Source organism: Leptosomus discolor, chromosome 14 (assembly GCF_034619465.1).
Source record: "Leptosomus discolor isolate bLepDis1 chromosome 14, bLepDis1.hap2, whole genome shotgun sequence".
Taxonomy (NCBI): Eukaryota; Metazoa; Chordata; class Aves; order Leptosomiformes; family Leptosomidae; genus Leptosomus; species Leptosomus discolor.
In genome coordinates this window covers 4,549,175-4,568,840 of record NC_141404.1, presented here as the reverse complement: position 1 = coordinate 4,568,840, position 19,666 = coordinate 4,549,175, and the positions used below count along the sequence as shown (strand labels likewise).

Sequence of the window (19,666 nt, the reverse complement as noted above, 5' to 3'; positions counted from 1 at the left end):
TCCCTCTATTCTTGCAGAAATTCACTTCTGTTTTCACTGCTGTATCTTTTTGGTTTTGACCTGCATTTTGAAACTACTCTGCTTTTCACCTTCTCTCCAAGGGAAATGAGCTGTGCTCCCACCCCTTCTTCTTGCATCAGCATCGCTGGTCTGTAACTCCTAAGTAATTCTTCCCTGACACACATGTAGTATAACCAAGAGCCCAAAAGCAAGACCAGCCACGGTAGAATCATCCAGGGCTCTTCACTGGCTTTTTAATTGGACCAGATGGGGGAAGTTGATGGGTCAGAGGCAAAGTTATGAGTGTGCAGGTGATTGAGAAACCTCCGCAACCTCAGAAATCTTTAGTGCCTGGAGTTAATTCTGACTTTTTGAAGTGTGTCGGATTTCTCTGATATTTTAAGCTCCTAAATTGCTCAGACCTCTTCCTACAGAGGAAGAGCACATCTCCTGCATCAACAGGATGTTACTAAACCAGCATCATGACTGAGCTGGGTATGACCCAGACGAGAGGAGGAATGGGCCAAGCTCTGAACTCGAAGACACTCAGGGTTTCCCCAGACAAGTCTCACATCCCTCAGGACACGTAGGACTGAGATATCCCTGGTTCACAGCGCAGCACAGCCAGGGGTGGCCTTACCTCGGACAACTGTCCCTGGGTAGAGGCAGCGGTACTGCTGGCTCCAGTAGGCTGCAATCCTCGTGCCCTCAGGCAGGAATCGCACTGAAGGTGGTTTCACATCAATGATCTGCTTGGGGCAAGGGGAAAGCAATTACTGATGTTCTTGGCACCAGCACAGAACATCATACTTGGTGTGTAGCAAAGCAGCTCTGGAGAAGGCAAGGGACAGTTTCCCTGCTGGGAAGTGGCCTCCTGTCTGCTCGCAGGACAGCGTGAAGGACTAGCCCTGCATATAGGCCTAGTGCCCGCTGCCAGTGGGGGAGCTCAGCCACGGGGCAGCGACCCACACCAAGGGGAGCTCTGCCCAGACTGGCCACGGAGGCAGGACCAGGACATCCCTGCAGCTCAGCTCCGAAACTGAAAACGTCCAGCGACTGCTCCCCCAGCTTCCAGCTAGCCTCCTCCACCCCAAAACAGAGCTCAGGCACCAAGGACAGGCACCCTTTGGCCTCACATACCGCTTCCTGCAAGAGCTGCTCCAGGCAGTAAATGTGGGGACGGTTTCCCCTCTCGCCTTCCACCACCACACGGTATCTGAAACACAAAGGCCCAGTCAGACAGGGCACATGGGAGACATCACCCTGATCAGCTAACACCTAACACCTCCCCCTGCTTTATTTGAGAGCATTTAATGAGAGGTAATTGGATTTTCCTCAGCACTGATAAACCAGAGTGAACTCTCCTTCCAGACTCTGTCAGTCTGTCTCCAGCCAGCTCTGCACAACCCCCAAAATCGATCCCTGCATCAGCTACACCCCCATTCACTGGCAGAACGCAGGTGGACATCGTAGTCCCTCAACTCACATGTCTGGTGAATGCACCGTCTTGACATGCCCAGCGTAGAGCAGCTTGTCATCCATGGGGATGAGGACACGCAGACCGTCTTTCAGCTCATCCTTGTCAATTATGCAGGAGCGGGGAGCTGTGGGGTGTCGGAGCAAGATGGGGATTAGAGAGCATCATACATGAAAAAGTGACGGCAAAGGGAGAAGGAAACCTCATACTCCCAGTGTCGCCCTCCCCTAGGAAAAGGGCAGTAAGCCCTTCGCAGAAAGGGCTCACTCTCTGGCTAGCTCCTGGCAGAGGAAAATTTTGCCCTCTTGGTAATAATAAAAAGTCCCCCCTCTTGGTAATAAATATATACCAGTAAAAGAAACCAGGGCAGCTCAGAGACTGGGCTTCATCTAGATGTCACAGTGGGCCACGCAGATAAGGCTTTGTTCTTGGCAAGCCAAATCGACAGGAAAAGCGCTATCTCCACCCCAAGGACTCATGGCTTTGGATGAGGAATGTGTGAAAGCAGCACAGTCCTCCTCTGAGCAGCCCTGGGAAACTTGCCCAGCTCCTCTACCAGTACAATTAGCCCCCTGGCCACTCCTGCCCTCACCTGGTGTGGGCGGTCGCTCCACCAGCATGCTCAGTGGGATGTTCTCATCCTCTGAGAAGCTGCTGTCTTGATTGGGTTCAAAATCCTCCTCTGCTGCCATGCTCTCCATGAGCTTGCTGACAGCTCCTCCTTTCCCTCGGTTCTGCAGGAGAGCAAGCAGCACGTCAGACAGATGACAACAGGCCACAGTCTGATCCCATTTCACCATCCTCCAGCAACAAATAACCTGAGGATACTGGGACAAACTTGTCTTCATCCTCAGCAACATTAATCACACGGAGTTAAGTGCGTGTACCCAAACTTGCTTTTTGATTGAACAAAGACCTTTGTTTTCCTGGGTTTATCACTGACAGCCAAATCACCAAAAGGTGTTTCACACATCCTAGCCACGTCTCACTCCTGGAGGTTAGAAGAGATGCCGTGGAGCAGACAGCTGTAGCGTTGCTCTGCACTCACCACCTCTCTGCACATTGTTCCTGAGCGCCTGTCTTGACTAAACAGGCAGGAGGCTCTGTTCCTATTTCTTCTCAAAGCCCCATGATCCGTTTCTTGCTGTTACACACAGACCATGTGAAATCATGTGAGAAGATGCAGTAATGTATTTTATGAGAGAAGACAGGCTACAGCAATGGAGCAGAAACCAGCTGGGACCTGGCTCATCCAGTGCTGAGCAAGGCAACTCCCATCACCATCTCCTTGGTCCTTGCTATCCATGAAGGCTCTCCCCTCCACCCCATGGTGACCTTAATCGAAAATCCTACCTGCTTATTCATTTGGGGGATGAAAGCAAACGAACACCAGATGGTAGCAGCAGGTACTACCTGACAGTATTCCTTGGATTTTGGGCTTTGAAAGCTCAAACCAGCATTTTGCCTGTAACACACCCAGCAAAACCTGCCTGTCTGTCTTCCCTCCCTTGCACTGCAACAGCCCAGTAAAACAGTAGGGCTCTGCCAGCCACCCTCCAGTTCACCCGGACTAGAACAAGCCCCCTCACCTCTTTTTTCACCTCCTTGGCTTTCACCTTGGTTTTGCTCTTCTTGGTGGAGCTCAGGGCATTCGCCAGGCTGACACGAACATCAGATGGGGAGCTGGGGATGCCAGGAGGAGACATGGACGAGGAGGAGGAGCAGCAGGGTGTTTCCTTACCCTTCTTCCGCTGCTAAAAATAAAAAGAAAACACTCCCATCAGTAAAGAGAAGATTGGTAAAGATCTGGGCCCAGGGAGAGGGGAAAGGTGGAGCAAAGCAGGCTGTGCACAGTTAGCGTGATGCTCAGCCAGCGGTTAGTTCACTGACCGCACCACGTCCTCTATCTCCCAGCTCTGCTTTCAGGTTTCACACATTTTGGGAAGAGCTTTTCACTACCCTAGAGAGCAACTCCTGCCCATCAAATCTTCCCCCAAATGGCTCCAAGAAGACCCCAGCTGGCCTCAGTCACAACTAACTTGTCTAATTCACCCCACAATCAATGCTCCTCCATAACACTGCCATGAACTGAACCTAAGCTGGAGGGAGCTGAACTTTCACCAAGATGAAGAGCCAGCAAGCCAGAGATCACTGCCACCACCAGCCAGGGACAGCCCTGAGAAGACACCATATAAAAGGTGAACAGCCTTAAAGGCTGGTGTAGGGGACAGAGCTCAGCAAGAGGATAAGGTTGTGCAGGGAGCGGGAGAGAGATTTCACAGATGTTTTAAGGCAGGATTGTCCTCTCTGGCCAATCCAAACAGGATGGATTTGGGACAGGGAGGGTGACACAAGTAACCTGCCCTGGTCAAACACAATAGGCTTTTACTCCTTGTGAGTCAGATCCAAGCCTGGCAGCTCCTCCGGGCGTACATGGGGCAGGCAGGGGTGACACAGGGCATCCAAACAGCATCGGAGCAACTGCCAAGATAGGACTCAACTCCCCTCTGCCCTGGTGGAGTTAATCGCCCTCCCCTCACCCTCAGCTCCCAAGGGTCCCACACCAATTCTACCAGTGCATTCCTCACCTTGCTTAGCTCCTTCCTCTCCTTCCCCTTACTGCCCTCCTTTTTGGGGCTCATGGGTGCCCCCTTGCCACAGCGCCCAGGCTTGGAGACAGGAGTGGAGCTGGCAGGCGCCGCGGGGGTCAGCATGGCCGAGGACGTGGTGGCGTCGTGGAGGAAGATCCGCTCGCTCCGGCGCCGGTTCCACAGGTCATCATCGCTGGCCTCCAGCCCAAACTCAAAGCTCAGGTCCTTGGGGGACTTGAATTTCTTCAGCTTGCGGCCTTTCTCAGACCCAAGCTTGGCCTTGTCAGTGCTTCCAGATCCGGAGTCAAGGCTGCTGGGGGCCTGGCTTGGCGGGATGCTGCTAGCCTCCAGCGGCCCCTTCTTTCCCCGCAGCAGCGCTGAAGGAGACTTCTTCCTGATCTTGATCTCACTCTCCGAGTCAGTGTATTCAAACTCTGTCCCTAGGTGCAAAGGATTTAACCATCAGTCAAAGCCCTGGCTGAGCCACGAGGGGCCACATCCCACTGGAGGCTTTTGGGCTCCATGGGAGATGCCTGTTCAACAGACCCCTTACTTGTCCGCCTTTCCAATCCCCACATCCCTCAGATCTGCATTTCCGCCCCATAAAACACTGATTTCCCTGAAAATAAGCCTCCTCTGCCCCAAACCAGAGCCCACCCATTCAGTCAGTGTGATTCAGTATGTTCCCTGCCTCCATTTCCTCCCTTCTCCCACAGCCAAAACCCTCCAGGGAAGCTCTTAAGAGAAAAGATACTCTTAACATTTGCCCCTCCACAAGAAGTTGTTGCTCAGCTGAAGCAAAGCACAAACCCCACAAGCTGAGCCTTCCTCCCAGTGAGAGTCCTCTCCAGTCTCACTTTCGTTTCAGAAGAACAATCTCTTTACCGAACTGAATAAACCCATATTTCAAGCTTATTTTTTCCCATTGGCCAAGAGACACCACAGATCTTTTCATTGGCTTAGGTAATCACCTTAAAGTCAAGAGAGGTAAACGATCTTTGTCTGTGGCAAATGGAAATCCCCTCACATTGGCCCTTGCTCAGCATCACGGGCACAGCAGTACCCAGAGGCCTGAAATACGGTAGTCATGCCAAGATGTTCACCACCTTCTGTGTGTTCCCCAGAACCTGACAAAGGAGAGCAAGACTACACATTTCCAGGGGCAGAAGGGAAACTGAGGCAGCACTGAGAAACCCAGTAACACAGGCAAGGCACTATGGCTGCACAGGCGCCGTGCCATTAAAGGGATACAGCCAGACTGGAAGAAAATTGCCCAAGGTCATGCAGTAACTCTACGTTGGAACAAGGGACTGAGCCCAGACTTTCTAAATTCATTGATTTCCCAGGGCACTGGACCTCATGGGGTGGCACAAACATCAGCAGAACCTGGCTCTCCCTGTCCAAAGACAGAGCATCAGTCGAAGCGCTTTCTTGTATCCTCCTCCAACCTGGTGTGGATCTGCCCTCTCTGCATACACACCCGCATGACTCTGCCTTCAAACCAGCAAGGTCTGAAATCAGGCCTCGCTTCTGGCCATGGAGGTTGGCAGAAACTCTTCTCAAGCCCAACAGTGAACGGCCCCTGCTGTGACAACCACTGTGTGCAGGAGACCCTTGAGAAAGGACACGAGGGACCGAACAACATTCACGTGGGAAAATGAAAACATACAAGACACGAGCATGGAAAGCATCTTCTCTCAGTTCTTCTCTCTCAAATACGCTCGCTTTCCTGAGTAAACGCAGTCTGAAGGAACCTGCTCTCATCTTCTACCCAAACCTCTTCCCCCTGAGACAGCCCCAGCACGAGCAGGGAAAGAGCAAGCCTGTCAAAATCAAAGCTGGAAAGGCTCAGAACGCAAAACCCACTGGAAACGACAACGCTCCTTCTCCACTCTCACTGCTGCATGAGGCAATTTCTAGCTGCTTCCAGTTTCAAGGAGGGCAGGTTACAAGGCGATAAATTCTTAACGGAGGCTATTGGAACAAGTTGGCAAAAGCCTAATATAGCATGGAAACAGTGCTAAAACAATCCAAGCTCCCAAGGAAGACATCATTTTCCATTCTGAAGCACGCTATAAATTCCATTATCACTTAATAAATATTAATAGAGAATTTATAAATGAAGCCCATATAGATCTGTCTGACAGGGAACAATGTCACCAATGGGCCCTTGTGCAGCCGGGCACGGGGAGGGGAACAAATTAAACTCCCAATTATGGGCAATGCACTGAAACTGAGACGGAGACGGGGACAGAAACACAGGGTCTGGCACTGCAAAAACAAGCAGAGGAAGGAATGCTTGTTTCAGGTCTCACTGGGTGGTTTCTGTGAGGAAGCCAATGGGATGGGCTGATGGAAGGGTGTTGTCTTCTGCTTGGGTGTCGCTGCTTCTCTTGGGTATCTAGCACATGCTTCCTTCCCTAAAATGTGACAGCACTTCACTGCCTTCAGCACCCTGTCCAAGGGGACGCAGTATCCCATGGCTTGCTTTTGTAGCATGACTGCTAAGGATTCGCCAGGTAGGAAAAGAGGAAACTTTGAGAAAGCCACAGGCAAGTGCCCCTGGGGAAGCCATGGCTGTAGCTGCTAAACCCACCATACCCGTGACCGGCTCTCGTCTTCTTGCCAGACGATTCCCCCTGCCCTCAGCATCAGGACCAAGCACCCACAAGCAAAGCAAGGGCAAGACAGTGCCTGGGTAACATCCTGCTCTCTTGCAGCACAGCTGGGACCTCCTGGACCTTCCACCTCGCCCCCCATGGCACCAACCCTAACCATGAAACTCACCCATCAGGCTCTGACGCTCCTCCTTCTTCTTCGCCTTCTGCTTGGCCTCCAGCTGGATGATGGAAAGCGGAGGGGGAACGATGGGGCTGGGCATCGCGCTGGCAGCAAACCTTGCTAGAAGGCCCAGGCCGCTCTCGTCAAGGGCAGGTGACGAAAGCCTGTCGGTGCCGTCCGTCCCATAGTCCTCTGCTTCCTCCTCTTCCTCTTCCTCCTCCTCTTCCTCCTCCTCTGAGCTAGAATCTAGCACGCAGAAAAGAGGGAGCCCATTACAGATCTCATCGAGTTGTTTATCAGCCACATTTCCACCCCAAACCGGTAACTCTCCTGCCGCTCTGTGCTCACCTAAGTAGCACTGAGCCACCCATGAGCTGAGCCAGAAGATGTTGGCCAAGGACACACACGTGTCCTTGCAGCCATATAGCCGGTATCACCCTGCCTGCCACCACCCTTGAAGGACACAGCAGTACAGGGTACAGCAAAGAGGACCCACTCAAGGCGAGGGAGGGAAGAGCAGGGTGTTGGCAGAGATCTGAAAAGGATGCCATGCACCCCTTCCCCGCAGCTTTCAGGAGGAATTAAAAGCTCAGTTCCTTTGAAAATCCCAACCCCAGAGCTGTGGGATTCCCCTCCCGCCCACCATCTCTTCCTCCATAACAAAATCCGTTAGCGTAGTCAGAATCAGAGATCAGCATGGAAGGGGAATACCAGAGATCAGCCTGCGCCATGGCGGGAGGCAAGGAGGACACAGGGAGGAGAAGGGGCAGGAGGCAAAAATGCAAAGGCGGGGAGGGAAGTAATAATTTGAAAGTAATGGATTTGGAATGCGTAAGGGGGGAAAGTGTAGGTAGTGTGGGAGACAAGTTAAACGCTCTGCCTCGAAACTCTCCGTGCCTTTGATTTCCTTCTCTACAGCTCAGGCTAGGGAAGCCCAGCTCAGCACAGGCAGGAAGAGCTGCCCACAGCCAAAATCTAAATCTGGCAAAGAAATCAGCCCTGCTGCCTGCCTCGGCTGACACCCGCAGAGAGCAGTGGGCTGGGGTTTTCCCTTACGGTGTATATACACAGCAGGTATTTTGGGGGTAGATGCTCTGAGAGTGGCACTTCCCCCTTTCTACAGCACTTCCCAAGAGTCTGTCAACAGCTCAGAGGCAATTAATTTAACAGCATCTCATCCAGTTAGTGCTGGTGAGCAAGAGTCACTACACAAATGCACGTATACCACACACATACATATACACACACATATATGAGCATATGTACCTATAAATATATATATATTGAACTGCAAAAAGTGGGTCTGGAGAAGATATTTCATTTCTCTCGAAATTGAGGGCTTAAGTAGGATCATCAAGGTTGCTGGAAGATTTCCACCGCTAGCAGGAGCCCTGCCTCTCCCCGCCTGAGCTCACTCGCCAGCTCCCCGCCAGCCGCTATCCCTGCGTCTGAAAGCCAGCCAAATGAGAAACCAGATCCCTTCAAAATGAGCTGGAATGAACATGAAAATCCTTTTCTTTTCACGTATGCCCTCTGGGATAGATAAAAACGTCCTCAACACTTGGTTGTTAAAAAAAAAAAAAAAATACAATAACACAAGTGTTATTTTTCCACTTTGGATTATTTTTCCATGACATTAGAAATAATAGGAATATGAGAAAACAGTGTTCTTGTCCTCGCATTTTATCAACTAAATAGACAGTTGGGTTTTTCTTTAACAAGGAGAACTTATCTCTGTAGCATACATCAGACAGTCACAGAATACTAATTTTTAACTGCATAAAAATCCCTTCCCCATTTCAGTTGCTCAGGCTGGCTCCTTGTGATGTACAACTGCTGCTAAACCTACAATCCTGCAGTAAATACCAAGAAATCCACAGCTCTGCTCACTCCTTGCATAAAAAGCACATGCAAAAAAAAAAATATCCGCAGCAAATTAGGATCAGTTTCCTTCCTTTACCAGAAAAGGGGGCACAACTGCTGTTTTCCTACCAGATTTTGCCAAAAAGAAAACAAACCCAGATGAACTCGGCTATTCTGAGACGTGGAAACCACCTGCCTGAAAAGCAGCAAAACCATGCCCGAGTTTAATGACACACCACGGGGTACGGAGACCGCCTCCACACATCCCATTTGGCTCCGAAATTCAACCATTCTCAGCAAAACCAGAAAAAAAAAATTGAAAAAAATCAACCCGTACAGCCCCTCACGCCAGACCTAGAGAGTCGGCCGAGCCGAGAGTGGCTCGCTGAGCAAGCCGGGGGGGGGGGAAAACAGGCAAAACCAGGGGAAAGTCTGCAGGAAAATCCCGCCACGACCCGTCTTGCGTGAATCCCGCGCACAGCACCCTTGGCTCAGCCGCATCGACCGCCCGGGGGCTGCGCCGAGCACGGGCGGCACCGCTCCTTCGGCACTTACAGACCCGGCACGTGCGAGGGCAGAAGGGTGCCCAGCAGCTACAGTGCTTCAAGTGCAGCAAGGTAAAACAGATTTAAAAGCCGGGCTGACAGCGGCTATTACTCACACTACAGAAAACGTACGACACAGTAACGTACCTGGCAGTTATTCTAACCTCTTTCAAATATATGGTGTCACACTATGGAAAGACAACTGAAGATAGTCTCTTGTCAGCATTTTTACCAAAACACTTGTATTTTTATCCGCACAAGATTTTCAGCCTGGAAATAAACACATTTTAACACATTCACAGCACAGATCTCTCCTCCTCCACCTCTCATGGTGAGGGCAGATCTTGCTAACTCCACTCCACACGCATAGCACAATCCCTGCTCCTCTTCCTCCTGGTTTTTCCAAGGGACAAAAACTAACAAACGAAACAAAAAGAACACATTTCGGGCTCTGCTCCAAACCCACATGCTTCTAAACTAAGTCCCCAAATTTACGGTCACGGTGGCAAACAAGCTGCTGGTGCTCTATGGCCATCTGCACGGCTTCTTGGAGAGACTCATGGTGCCTGTATTTAATGTGCAGCAGGAGTTTTACTCCTACTGTACCCAAACTATGTGTGGGCTTAAAATGAAGCATGCACAGATGCCTTCACACAACTGAAGCCTCAATTCTTTCTCCCAAAAGGGAGGCTTTTAGTTAATAATGGGAAAAAAAGAGACTTTTAAAAATCTTTTTTCTTCTTCAACAGCAGCTCTGTTAACACTGAGCACGGCTGAGGGAAAAAATAGTCCAAGTTTAAAATATCTTTTCTATTTGACATTTCTAAGAGCATGTATATGTGTGTATATACCCACACACGCAACCACACGTGTACATACAACTCTACAGCCAAAACAAACAACAAATTCATATTTAAATGCTACTGATGCCAGATAAACTGCAGCCAAAGAAGATAATTTTTTTTCCTAAAATTTTTACCTGCATTAAATTAAAAACCAAACCAAATTTAAAATACTAAATATTCTCATTGCTTTTAACAGCTAAGCTGCCGTGGTATTTTACTGTAGGAGAGCAGTAAATGAAGATTTGTTAATGATGAACAGAAATTGGTTAAGCAATTTGTTTTTTTAAAGACTGATGTAACAAGACAGATTGAGGGGGGTGTGAGAGGAAAGGCTGGGGAAGGGGGGGAGTAAAAACACACACTTAAAAAGAGTCATTTCACATTGTAAAAAAAACAGCATGATTTTCTCATAACACCAAGCAGGCCTACAGCATACAAAGCAGGCTAAGTACAGGCAGACTTTAGACAGCTACTGGGTCATTGACATCTGATCTGCGTGATCTGTCCAAATTCTGGAGGTCACTTATTTTTTGAACGCTTAATTTAAGATTATACCTTTTTTTTTTTACCCAACAAGCCAATTTACATCATTGGAATATTTTTTTCCCCCCATATGTGCTGTGCTGCTGACTCCAGAAGTACTTATAAAAAATTAAAAATACTACAACTGCCATGTGGGAGTGACTGTGTAGGGAACCGGTTATCCCTCTCTAGTTGTTTTTTTTTTATTTCACTGGGGTAAAATCATCCTCTAAGTCAGGGAAAGGAGAGCAGGGAAGAAGGTTCTAATTTCTTAAGGAAAACAGAGTGTAGAGGAGGAGGAAGTATGGGTCTTTGGTCTCAGAAAGCTCAAGGTACTACCTATCTGATAGTTTTCCAAAGTCCCACGTGGCTTTAGCCCACGTTAGCAGTTTCCCCTCCACGGCCACTGGATGAAAGACTACCAGCTTTGCCTGTTATCAGAATGGCAACGTGGTGTTTGGTTTGTAAGAAAGCAGCAGGTCCGTACCTCTTCTACCTCAAACCAGATGAAAACAGGTCTTCCTGCAGCTACTCCTACCTCTGACATGATATTGGCAGGGCCATGGCCAGGCAATTACCCTGATAGTAGCACAGTCTGCATCGTGGCCCAGAAACCCTTAAGGACGGCGGCAGAGCCTTTTTGCAGGCAGTGCCGTAGCTTCTCATCTTGGACCCATCTGCAAATCCTTCCCTTTGCTGGGTTAAGGGGTTCTCCAAAAGAAGTAAAGCATTTCTGGAGTCCTCAAACACATACACACAAGCAAACCTTCCATGCAAGACTCTTCATGGACAGAGGAAAGTCAAAAGTGGACAGCAATCATCTTCAAAATTAAAATAACCAAGAGAATGCAAAGAGCTACGTGTCATTATTCACGGAGGTAACATCGAAACATCTGAGGCTGACAGATGACATAAAGAAAAGTTATTTTGCCTACCTACATAACAATGGTCAAGGTTCAGGTTCATGGCTAGTGACCCTCGCTGAGAAGTGTCTGCCCTACAACCAGCCAACCACTTTGCTTCTTTAGTGCAGCGTGAGAGCAAATGCAAGAGACCGACACAGACATTCAAAGCATCATGGATAGGGGCAGGGGTGAAAGGGTTGGTCAAGCAGCTGCAAGGAGAAAGCGAGCACTTCTAGAAAAGCTGAGGTTATTAATCGGTTTAGTATCAGGGAAAGCCATTAGAAACCCTATTACCCAAATATCCCTTCAAGTAATGCTTCTGAGAAAGAACAACCGAAAGAAAAAAATCATTTGCGGAAAAAAACCAAAACTGTAACAAATAATCCCTCCCCTCCTCCCCCTCCATGCCCACCTCCCACCCCAGGAGGTTTTGCATCTTTGGTTTTCCCACCATTAAACGAACCAGAGGGATTTACAATGCATTTCCCCATTTGTTCCAGATTCCCCAACCTCCTCCCGTATCCCCTCCCCTCTCCAGACTTTATCCCATAAAACTGGGGGTTTTTTTCTTTTTTTTTTTTGAAGCAGACAGGTTACTTGAAAAATAGACAAAGCCAATTAGGGACAAGTTACCTATCTGCTTACCTGGAGCAAAACCAAAAACCAAACCCAAAAAAACCCCAAGAACTTAGCACCTAAAAGGGATTGATATCCTCAAAATTTCCAACAGCAGCAAAATAAACACAGAAAAGATGCAGGAAGGAACAGGGAGGATACAGGAAGAATGGAAGTTAACGCAGACTCTTCATGGAAATGTGGCGATCTCACCCTTACATAAAATCCACTATCCCCAGAACTTTATGGGTTCTCTATAAAGATTTTTTTTTTTTTTTTGAAGCATGTATTTCTCTCTTTTGGGTTTTCTTTGAAATGGATTGGTGGGTCCAGCCCAAAGCCACATCAAACCAAATCAGCATTCTGTATCTTCCTGCTGTGTTTGGTAAATTTCTTTTAGCTTAAATGATGTATCTTTGGAGGTTGGGTTTGAAGGGAAGAAAAAACAAACAGGTGCATGGAGGAAATTAACATCAAAAAACTAAGAAAAAACAAAACAAATGCAAAACTACCCAGCCCCGTTTTCAATTAACAGCCGTCTGAGCAGTGTGAAATACTAAAAAGCTTTTGCTGTGCTACATCCAGATCTGCCTTGTAACTTAGATGATAACAACTGGGGATGCTCTCGCTTAGCATTCAGCCCAGACGAGCTACTTTCTTTTGAGAGCTGAGGGCTCATTAAAATGACCTTTCCCCATGATTATTATTTAATGAGTGCGCTCTAAAACAGAAACCCCTTGTGTCTCTGGAGGCGAAGTCTCAAGTAATCTCTTTTCCCACTGAAGTACTAATGACAGGCTGACAAAAAAAAGCTGCAAGAAAAAATCTGGGGTTGAGGGTGAGGGAGGGAAACTGCAGAGCCAAATTTAATGCGGTAATTGCCACATCCTTGAACACCGTGGGTTACGTCTGGGCATCTGAAAAAAATTACCACCCAAAAAGAGATGCAAAAACTTGCTGTACACATTTTAAAAAGCGAAAAAGAAAAATTTCTGGCTGTTAAATAACGGGGACCTTACACCCGGCACACTCCTGCAGCGGCAACATGGACCAAGTGCCTCCATGTTTTACCTGCCCGCCTCGAGAAAGCCTATCAACAGAGGAAACAAACTGAAAAAGAAAAAAACAAAACTGGGTGGAAAAAAAAAATTAAATTAAAAGGGGTTGGGGGCGGAAAGGCCTAGGCTTTATCTGGACAAAGGCAGCAGGGATATTTGAATAATAGAGAGTACCCCAGACTAGGTTAATTCCAGTTCTACTCATGGGGAGTGGGAGCAGGAGGGGGATGCAGAGCAGGATGAAGTGAAGCGGCAACCTAATCGCCTGCTAAGAGACACAGCAAGAGAGACAAGGTACACAGGTTTAGTTAAAAATGAACTCGATATGTTTAATAAAGCTTGGTATACCAAATCGCAGTACAAACATCAAGTCACACGGCCACACAACAGTATCCCGGTATTAAAAAAAAAAAAAAAAAAAAAGAAAAAGAAAAGAGAAAAGGAAAAAAAGGAAAGTAATTAAAAAAAAAAAAAGCTCCTTCCAAACCTCTACAAGGCTCATGCCAAAATAAAAGAATAAGAAATAAAATAATAATAATATAATAATAATATAATGGTGGTGGTGGCAGCAAGGAAGAAAGTGAGGGAAAAACTGAAGGGAGGAAGGGAACAGGAAAGCAGGGAGAGGTGGACACTAAAACCCAGTTGATAGAAAAGCTCTAAAAGAGCCAGCCAGTAATAATATCACAATGATACAGGTACAAAAAGGATAAAAAATAAACGTCAGGCTGATAAAGCAGGCTACGCTGCCAAGAACAAAGATGGCCACCCCGGCTCCGACCATCAAAATGGCTGACCCCAGCCCGCCAGGCCCCTCGCTTGCCCTCGCCCCCTGCCCCGCCCGCTCCCACACAGACATGGCAGAGGGGTGCGTTTGGGGTCGCGTTTGCTATAAGCTAGTAACCTTGATCGAACGAGTCCTCCGAGGAGTCACTGAAGGAAGATCCCGCCTCGGCCTCCCGCAGCAGCAGGCAGAAGGGCTGCTTCTGGCCCGCCGCCGCCTTTGGCTTCAGCGGCCGCCCGGCCGCCGTGCTGCGGGGAGCCACCTTGGGGCCACCGGCCACCCGGCCACCTTTCCTGGCCGCCACACTGTAGAGACCGGGCGGCCGCGGCTTGGGGGCCGACGGGGGCTGTGCCGGCCACTCATCCCTCAGGGATTCCTCCTCCTCCGAGTCCGTATCTGTGGTCAAAGCGGGTGGGAAGAGCGTTACATCAGAGAATGGGGGTTTGGGGGTTTTCGGGTGGTTTTTCAGGGGGATGCTTTGCTGTGTTTCTTTGTGAAGAGGATGTAAACCAGGAGGGAAAAGTGGCTGCAGGAGGGGCTGTGTGCCACCATTTTGCAGCCCTGCCAGGTCCCTCCATCCCAAGTCTCAGGCTCAGCAAGTGGGAGCTGAATAAACACAGAAATATGTATTTCCTTCTTTCGGTCAGAAATAGACACTCTCCACCTCGGCCAAACAAATCCCGTCCTCCCTTAAGACAACATTCAAGGAGTGTTTCTAGCTCAGGAGCAGAGAACTGAGGTAGACATTTCTGCTATGAAGATGTTCACAGAAGGTGCAGCAATGCCAACAACTTGGCCATCGACCTGAATTAGTCTTAACCACGGCTATGTTCGACACTCTGATCTAAATCTCCTTTTCTACATGAACCAAGTCTCCCCGAGGGTTTTCAACATGGGCAGCCAGAGCAAGTCCAGCTGCCAAGCGGGCAACACATCTAACTCCCAATGTCCAACTCCAAACACTCTGTGGCGTGCAATATGAAGCACACCAGAACAGAGCAGGGACCAAGCTGCTCCTCAGTCTGTGAACCACGGCTTTACAAAGCTGCCAAGCCCTGCAAGTGGTGAGAAGTTACCCAGCGGTCCCCTCTGACATCTGATGAGTGGAACATAAAGCATACGGTACTCCTGGACACGATAAAAGCGGGTATGAACTGTCACCTCCCTGCTTATGAACACACCATCAGCTCCACAACACTACAGACATTGCGGTGGGGACCGTTCCAGCCTGTGAGTAGCAGCAGATGCTCTCCAGCGTCAGCCCAGGTCGGGCATCACTCCCCACCTCCATTGCACTGGTTGTGGAGAGGAAGAAACAAGGGCTAGCAAGTTTAGGAGGGCCCAAAGCCCAAACACCCAAATGATTCTGCGCATCTGACTTCTGTTAAAATCTGTGGGAACAGGATGCTCAACTCGCCCTTTGGATCTATGCCCAAGGTTTTCAGGACTCCAGCTAGAAAATCAGGAGGTTAGGAGGCAGAAGGACTCGGCACGGGTCCTGCTTCTCCTCCTCCACACGAGCAGCCCACCAGTCCTGGGAGGTGCTGCCATATGCTCGACCTGCCTTCCCGAATCCATTACGCTTGAGTGATGACAGGCTAAAGCCCTTTCCTTGAACCTGCACACAGCTGAACAACCACGCACCAAAGCTGAGCCACTTCAGAATCGGTTCCTCAGTGACAACAGTCCTCCTGAGCTGAGATTTGTGTGGTAAAGGGGCACGTTCCTACACCAGGAGACCTGCTGGGTCAGGTAGAAGCTTCCCTTAGGTCTGGGAGGGAGTTTTTGTTCATGAAATCACAGTACCAAGCGCAAGGGCACTGCAAAAGTTCCCTCTGTCACGAGCCAAGGCTTTCAGCGCCAGCAACAGCCCATGCCTCCTCTCCCCATTAGCTCCAGAGTTCCCAGTTTAAAAGCCATGTGTCTGTCCTTGGGAGCGAAGCACATTCAAGAATAGAACTGCTGGGTTGTGTGTACAGCACAATCAGCCAAAAGGCTGTGTTCGAGTCCAGTGGACACAATGGCTCCTATTTTGCCATGTAAATGGCTAATTCCATGCCAAACATTTGTTCCGTTGGAGAATCACTAGCTCATCATCTTCCCCATTAGCGAAATTTCTAAACCGGTGTTGCACCGAGAGATGTATTTGTTATGCATACAAACACCCCATAAGGGTTTTAACATGCGACTTAAATAGCTGCAAGCAAAGGAAAAGACGTGTCTGCAAGCGAGCTAAGACAATTACAAAACCAGGCCTCAGACCATAAACTCCAAGGCCCTCACATGCTCTCCGCCCCATTGTCTGCCTGAACTGTTAAAGACTCTTACCTCTGGTTCTACTGTCTTCCCAACACTATCTGCAATTCACATTTTTCCTCCTGGAACAGGGGTCCCTAGCTCTGCCTGGGTGCAGGAACCTTTGCCTCAGATGCACTTTGGGTTCAGAAATGGCAATCGGCACACAGGATGCCGGGGTGGACTTGCATACTAATGAGACAGATGGGAAGGCTGAGCACAGTCAGCCAGGAACCAAGCCATGACACAGAAGGGCACGAGGATGCTCACAAACATCACTGCCCCCTGGCAGGCTTTGCCTTCTCCAACTAACCTGATGGCATAATCCTAAAGTCAATCCCACCCAACCCAAAAAGGACTCCAAAAGTCAACCGTTAACCACCTCCTGGAGCAGAGGCTGTGAGTACTCATCTGACAGGAGAGTGTCTACTCCCACCGAAAGCAAGAATGTGGGTCAACTTCTTTTTTAAAGCATTTTTCCCCATTGATAATCGGTGCAACAGAGGCCAGGAAGAGACGCACTGATATCGGCTACCTCTTGGACAGCACGTTGGGCAGACAACTCATGCTGACCCCAAAGATGCAGCAGCATTGATGAGCCAAGGAGGATCTCACCTTTCAGTCATGAGCAAAACCAGACCCATCTCCAAGACCCCTTCCAAGAAGCCAGAAACCCCCACCACAAGCCCCCACGAGAGATTTACACTGTAAGAAGAGATAAATGAGGGGTTACTTACTATAGGAGTAGCTGCTAACTTCAGATATTGCTGGTGAATGGGAAACCTTGAGCTGATTTTTGACTTTTAACCCCACCTCCATCTTCTTCACTTTGGCAGCCACTTTGTTTTTACCTTCCTTGGTGTTTTTCAGTGACAGTCCCAGGTTCTTAGCCAGGCTCTTCTTCTCCTCCTTGCTTGGCAGAGCCTCGTGGGGTGGGAGGTACCTGCTGCCACCTCCACTAGTTTTCGGCTTTCCCCCAGAGCTGTCGGCAAACTTGAAGGGGGATTTGAGCTTGTCTTGTTTGGTGAGCGACAGGGCCTTGTCAAGCTTGCTGGCCAGCTGCTCCTGATCCGATGGCACCTTCTTCTTTTTGAGCTTTAACTGCTAAGGTGAAAGGAAGAGACACAGGTGAATACAGAGCAGGTATCATGCCAGACCTGAGGGATTTTACTAGCCCTTGTTAACAGTCTCTCATACACACTAGTTAATAAGGCCTCAAAATCACGGTCTTAAGGTCCAGTTGCCATAACCCACCATGCTGCTAGGGAGGAAGAAGAGGAAGATGTCAGCAAACAGCACAGCTTTACCCTTATCGAGCGCTACAAAATCGCAAGATTAACTTAGAAATATTGAATTTTCTTCCAAAAGAAATCTGTTCACAGAACATGTTTTGGACTTCTTTTTTCTCAACACCTTCTGGTTTTTTGGATATGTTTGGGTTGGTTTTACAAGCTTTTCTCTAAATCACAAGGATTAAAAATCTTCTTTACCCAAAACCCCAGCCAAATAAATACGGATTTCCACATATCAACCAGCCCCAGCGGCTGGGATGCCAAAAAGACCCAAATACCTCTCAGCAAGCGCATCAGCACCACTGCATTACAGCCAGCACTGTTACATCCTTTTCAGCACTTCCTTGCTTCTTGAAATAAGTAAATATACTTTACATGTGCTACAGCTAGATAACAGCAGCTGTAACTCAGTCCTCTGCCTGGATGTATTTTGGATTTCATCAGCAGCTTAAAGCTCCAGTAAATATCTCATTGCCTCAACAGGAGCATTTAAAATAGCGAGGTTGCGCTCCCTTTCCTCCCTCGCTTTGGGAAGTCCATTCCACTCCACTGTCTCGACAAGCAAAAAGTGCAGACAAGCACCGCTCTGGATTCAGAGCTAGTGCAACGCTGCAACGCTCCGGCTGGCTTGAAGGCACTTGCCTCTCTGCTGCCGACCAGAGAGGTCCAACCTCCTCAGCCAACGTTAGCCTTTGGGAACACCCCTCTGCTGCACAGAGAGTCCTCTCATCAAGAGCCTCTAAACCCACGTGAACTGAGAGCAGACCCTCTAAGATCAGGAGTCATCCAGTGCAAGCCAACACTAGCAAAGCAGGAAAGAGATGTGCTTTTGGCCCATGGCTCCATGTTCCCCATGAGGGCACTGACCTCATTTGAGAAGCTGGGAGCCACATCGTGCTCTTCCCAGCTCTGGTTCCTCCCTTTCATCTTGCCACTGCCGCTCTCCACATCCTCGTCCTCCTCCGGGAGGGCCCCTTTGTGCCTCTTCTTCATGCCCTCGCCAGTCTCAGAGTCTTCGGAGAGCAGCAAGGACTTGCTCAGTCTGCAAGCCAAGCACAGGACGCGTCAAGGTGGGGCGCTTTCCTCCCTGTGATCCACACCAAGCTCAAAAGTAAGGTTAAATGCCTCCTAGGACAGTGGGGATCCTCAGCTGGAGGAGGAGTCAAGTCCACTGGGAAGTGACAGCGGTTTGGGCAAGTTTTTCCACCAAACAGGAGAGCCAAGGAGCCCTTCTTGCACACTCCTGGCCACCAGCACAGATGAGGGTGGGTGAATCAAAGACCTGCAAGGTGGTCTCTGAAAGAAAGTATTTGGTGTCTCAAGTAACAGCCACCGAAAAGTGCCTGATTTGGTACAGAGCAGCAGAGGAAAGGACAGACAGCAGACCTGGCCCTGTAGGTCTTTTCCCACCTCTACTTTTCATGGACTCTGTAGGTGCGGAGAGAGATTCCTGAGACCCAGGGAGGTGCCTCACTGCTCAGACACTTGCTCGGGTTATGAGCAAGGAGGTGGTAAGGAACCGCCACACAAGGTGACACACAGCGACGAGGGCACTGCAGGGACTGGCTCGCTCAAAGGTCAGGCAATCTGCTTTACAAGCCTGGCCCCTCTGCGAGAGGCATTTGTGATCTACGTCTTCAGTCTCGCTTTGGGATTTGGGGGGAAAGGAAAGGTTAAATAAGTAATAATAAATAAATAAAAAAAAAGTAGGTGAGACTATAAGCCCATCTTTCACTGCTCCCCAGCTGTCTCCAGTAACTACCTGATGGATAATCAGTCAACACCTCAAGACCTCCACCAAGCCTCCACTAAAAGCTCTAATATGCCGCCTCCTTCACGCTAAGCCTGCTGGCCCAGGTCGTACCACCACCACAAAGCCACCGACCCGGGGCACCCTCTTCAGCTTAGGCATTTCCCCTCCCCTCCATCCTCTCTGCTGACCTCCACACACAGCTAAACCACCACCTCAAGCCCTGGACGTTGGCTCAGGGTGCATCTCCATCTCCCACACCGGGCTGCTCAAGCATTCCTGTAATGCGGGGACATGCAACACGACCATGCATGCACACATGCGCATCTCCAGCCACCTCTGG

At 49.2% G+C, this 19,666-nt stretch overlaps 1 protein-coding gene across 1 annotated transcript in view; it reads right to left on the bottom strand.

Annotated features, from left to right (window-relative positions):
* Positions 1–19,666, bottom strand: part of TNRC18 (trinucleotide repeat containing 18) — a 39,294-nt gene that overhangs the window by 4,558 nt on the left and 15,070 nt on the right. The window contains exons 14-23 of the mRNA XM_086472822.1: positions 18,441–18,615; positions 17,019–17,385; positions 14,107–14,382; positions 6,856–7,095; positions 4,066–4,508; positions 3,067–3,231; positions 2,070–2,211; positions 1,487–1,604; positions 1,141–1,216; positions 641–749 (exon numbers count right to left, since the gene is read on the bottom strand). Coding sequence (XP_086328948.1) covers positions 641–749; positions 1,141–1,216; positions 1,487–1,604; positions 2,070–2,211; positions 3,067–3,231; positions 4,066–4,508; positions 6,856–7,095; positions 14,107–14,382; positions 17,019–17,385; positions 18,441–18,615 — 2,111 coding nt within the window. The remainder of the gene's footprint in view (positions 1–640; positions 750–1,140; positions 1,217–1,486; positions 1,605–2,069; positions 2,212–3,066; positions 3,232–4,065; positions 4,509–6,855; positions 7,096–14,106; positions 14,383–17,018; positions 17,386–18,440; positions 18,616–19,666) is intronic.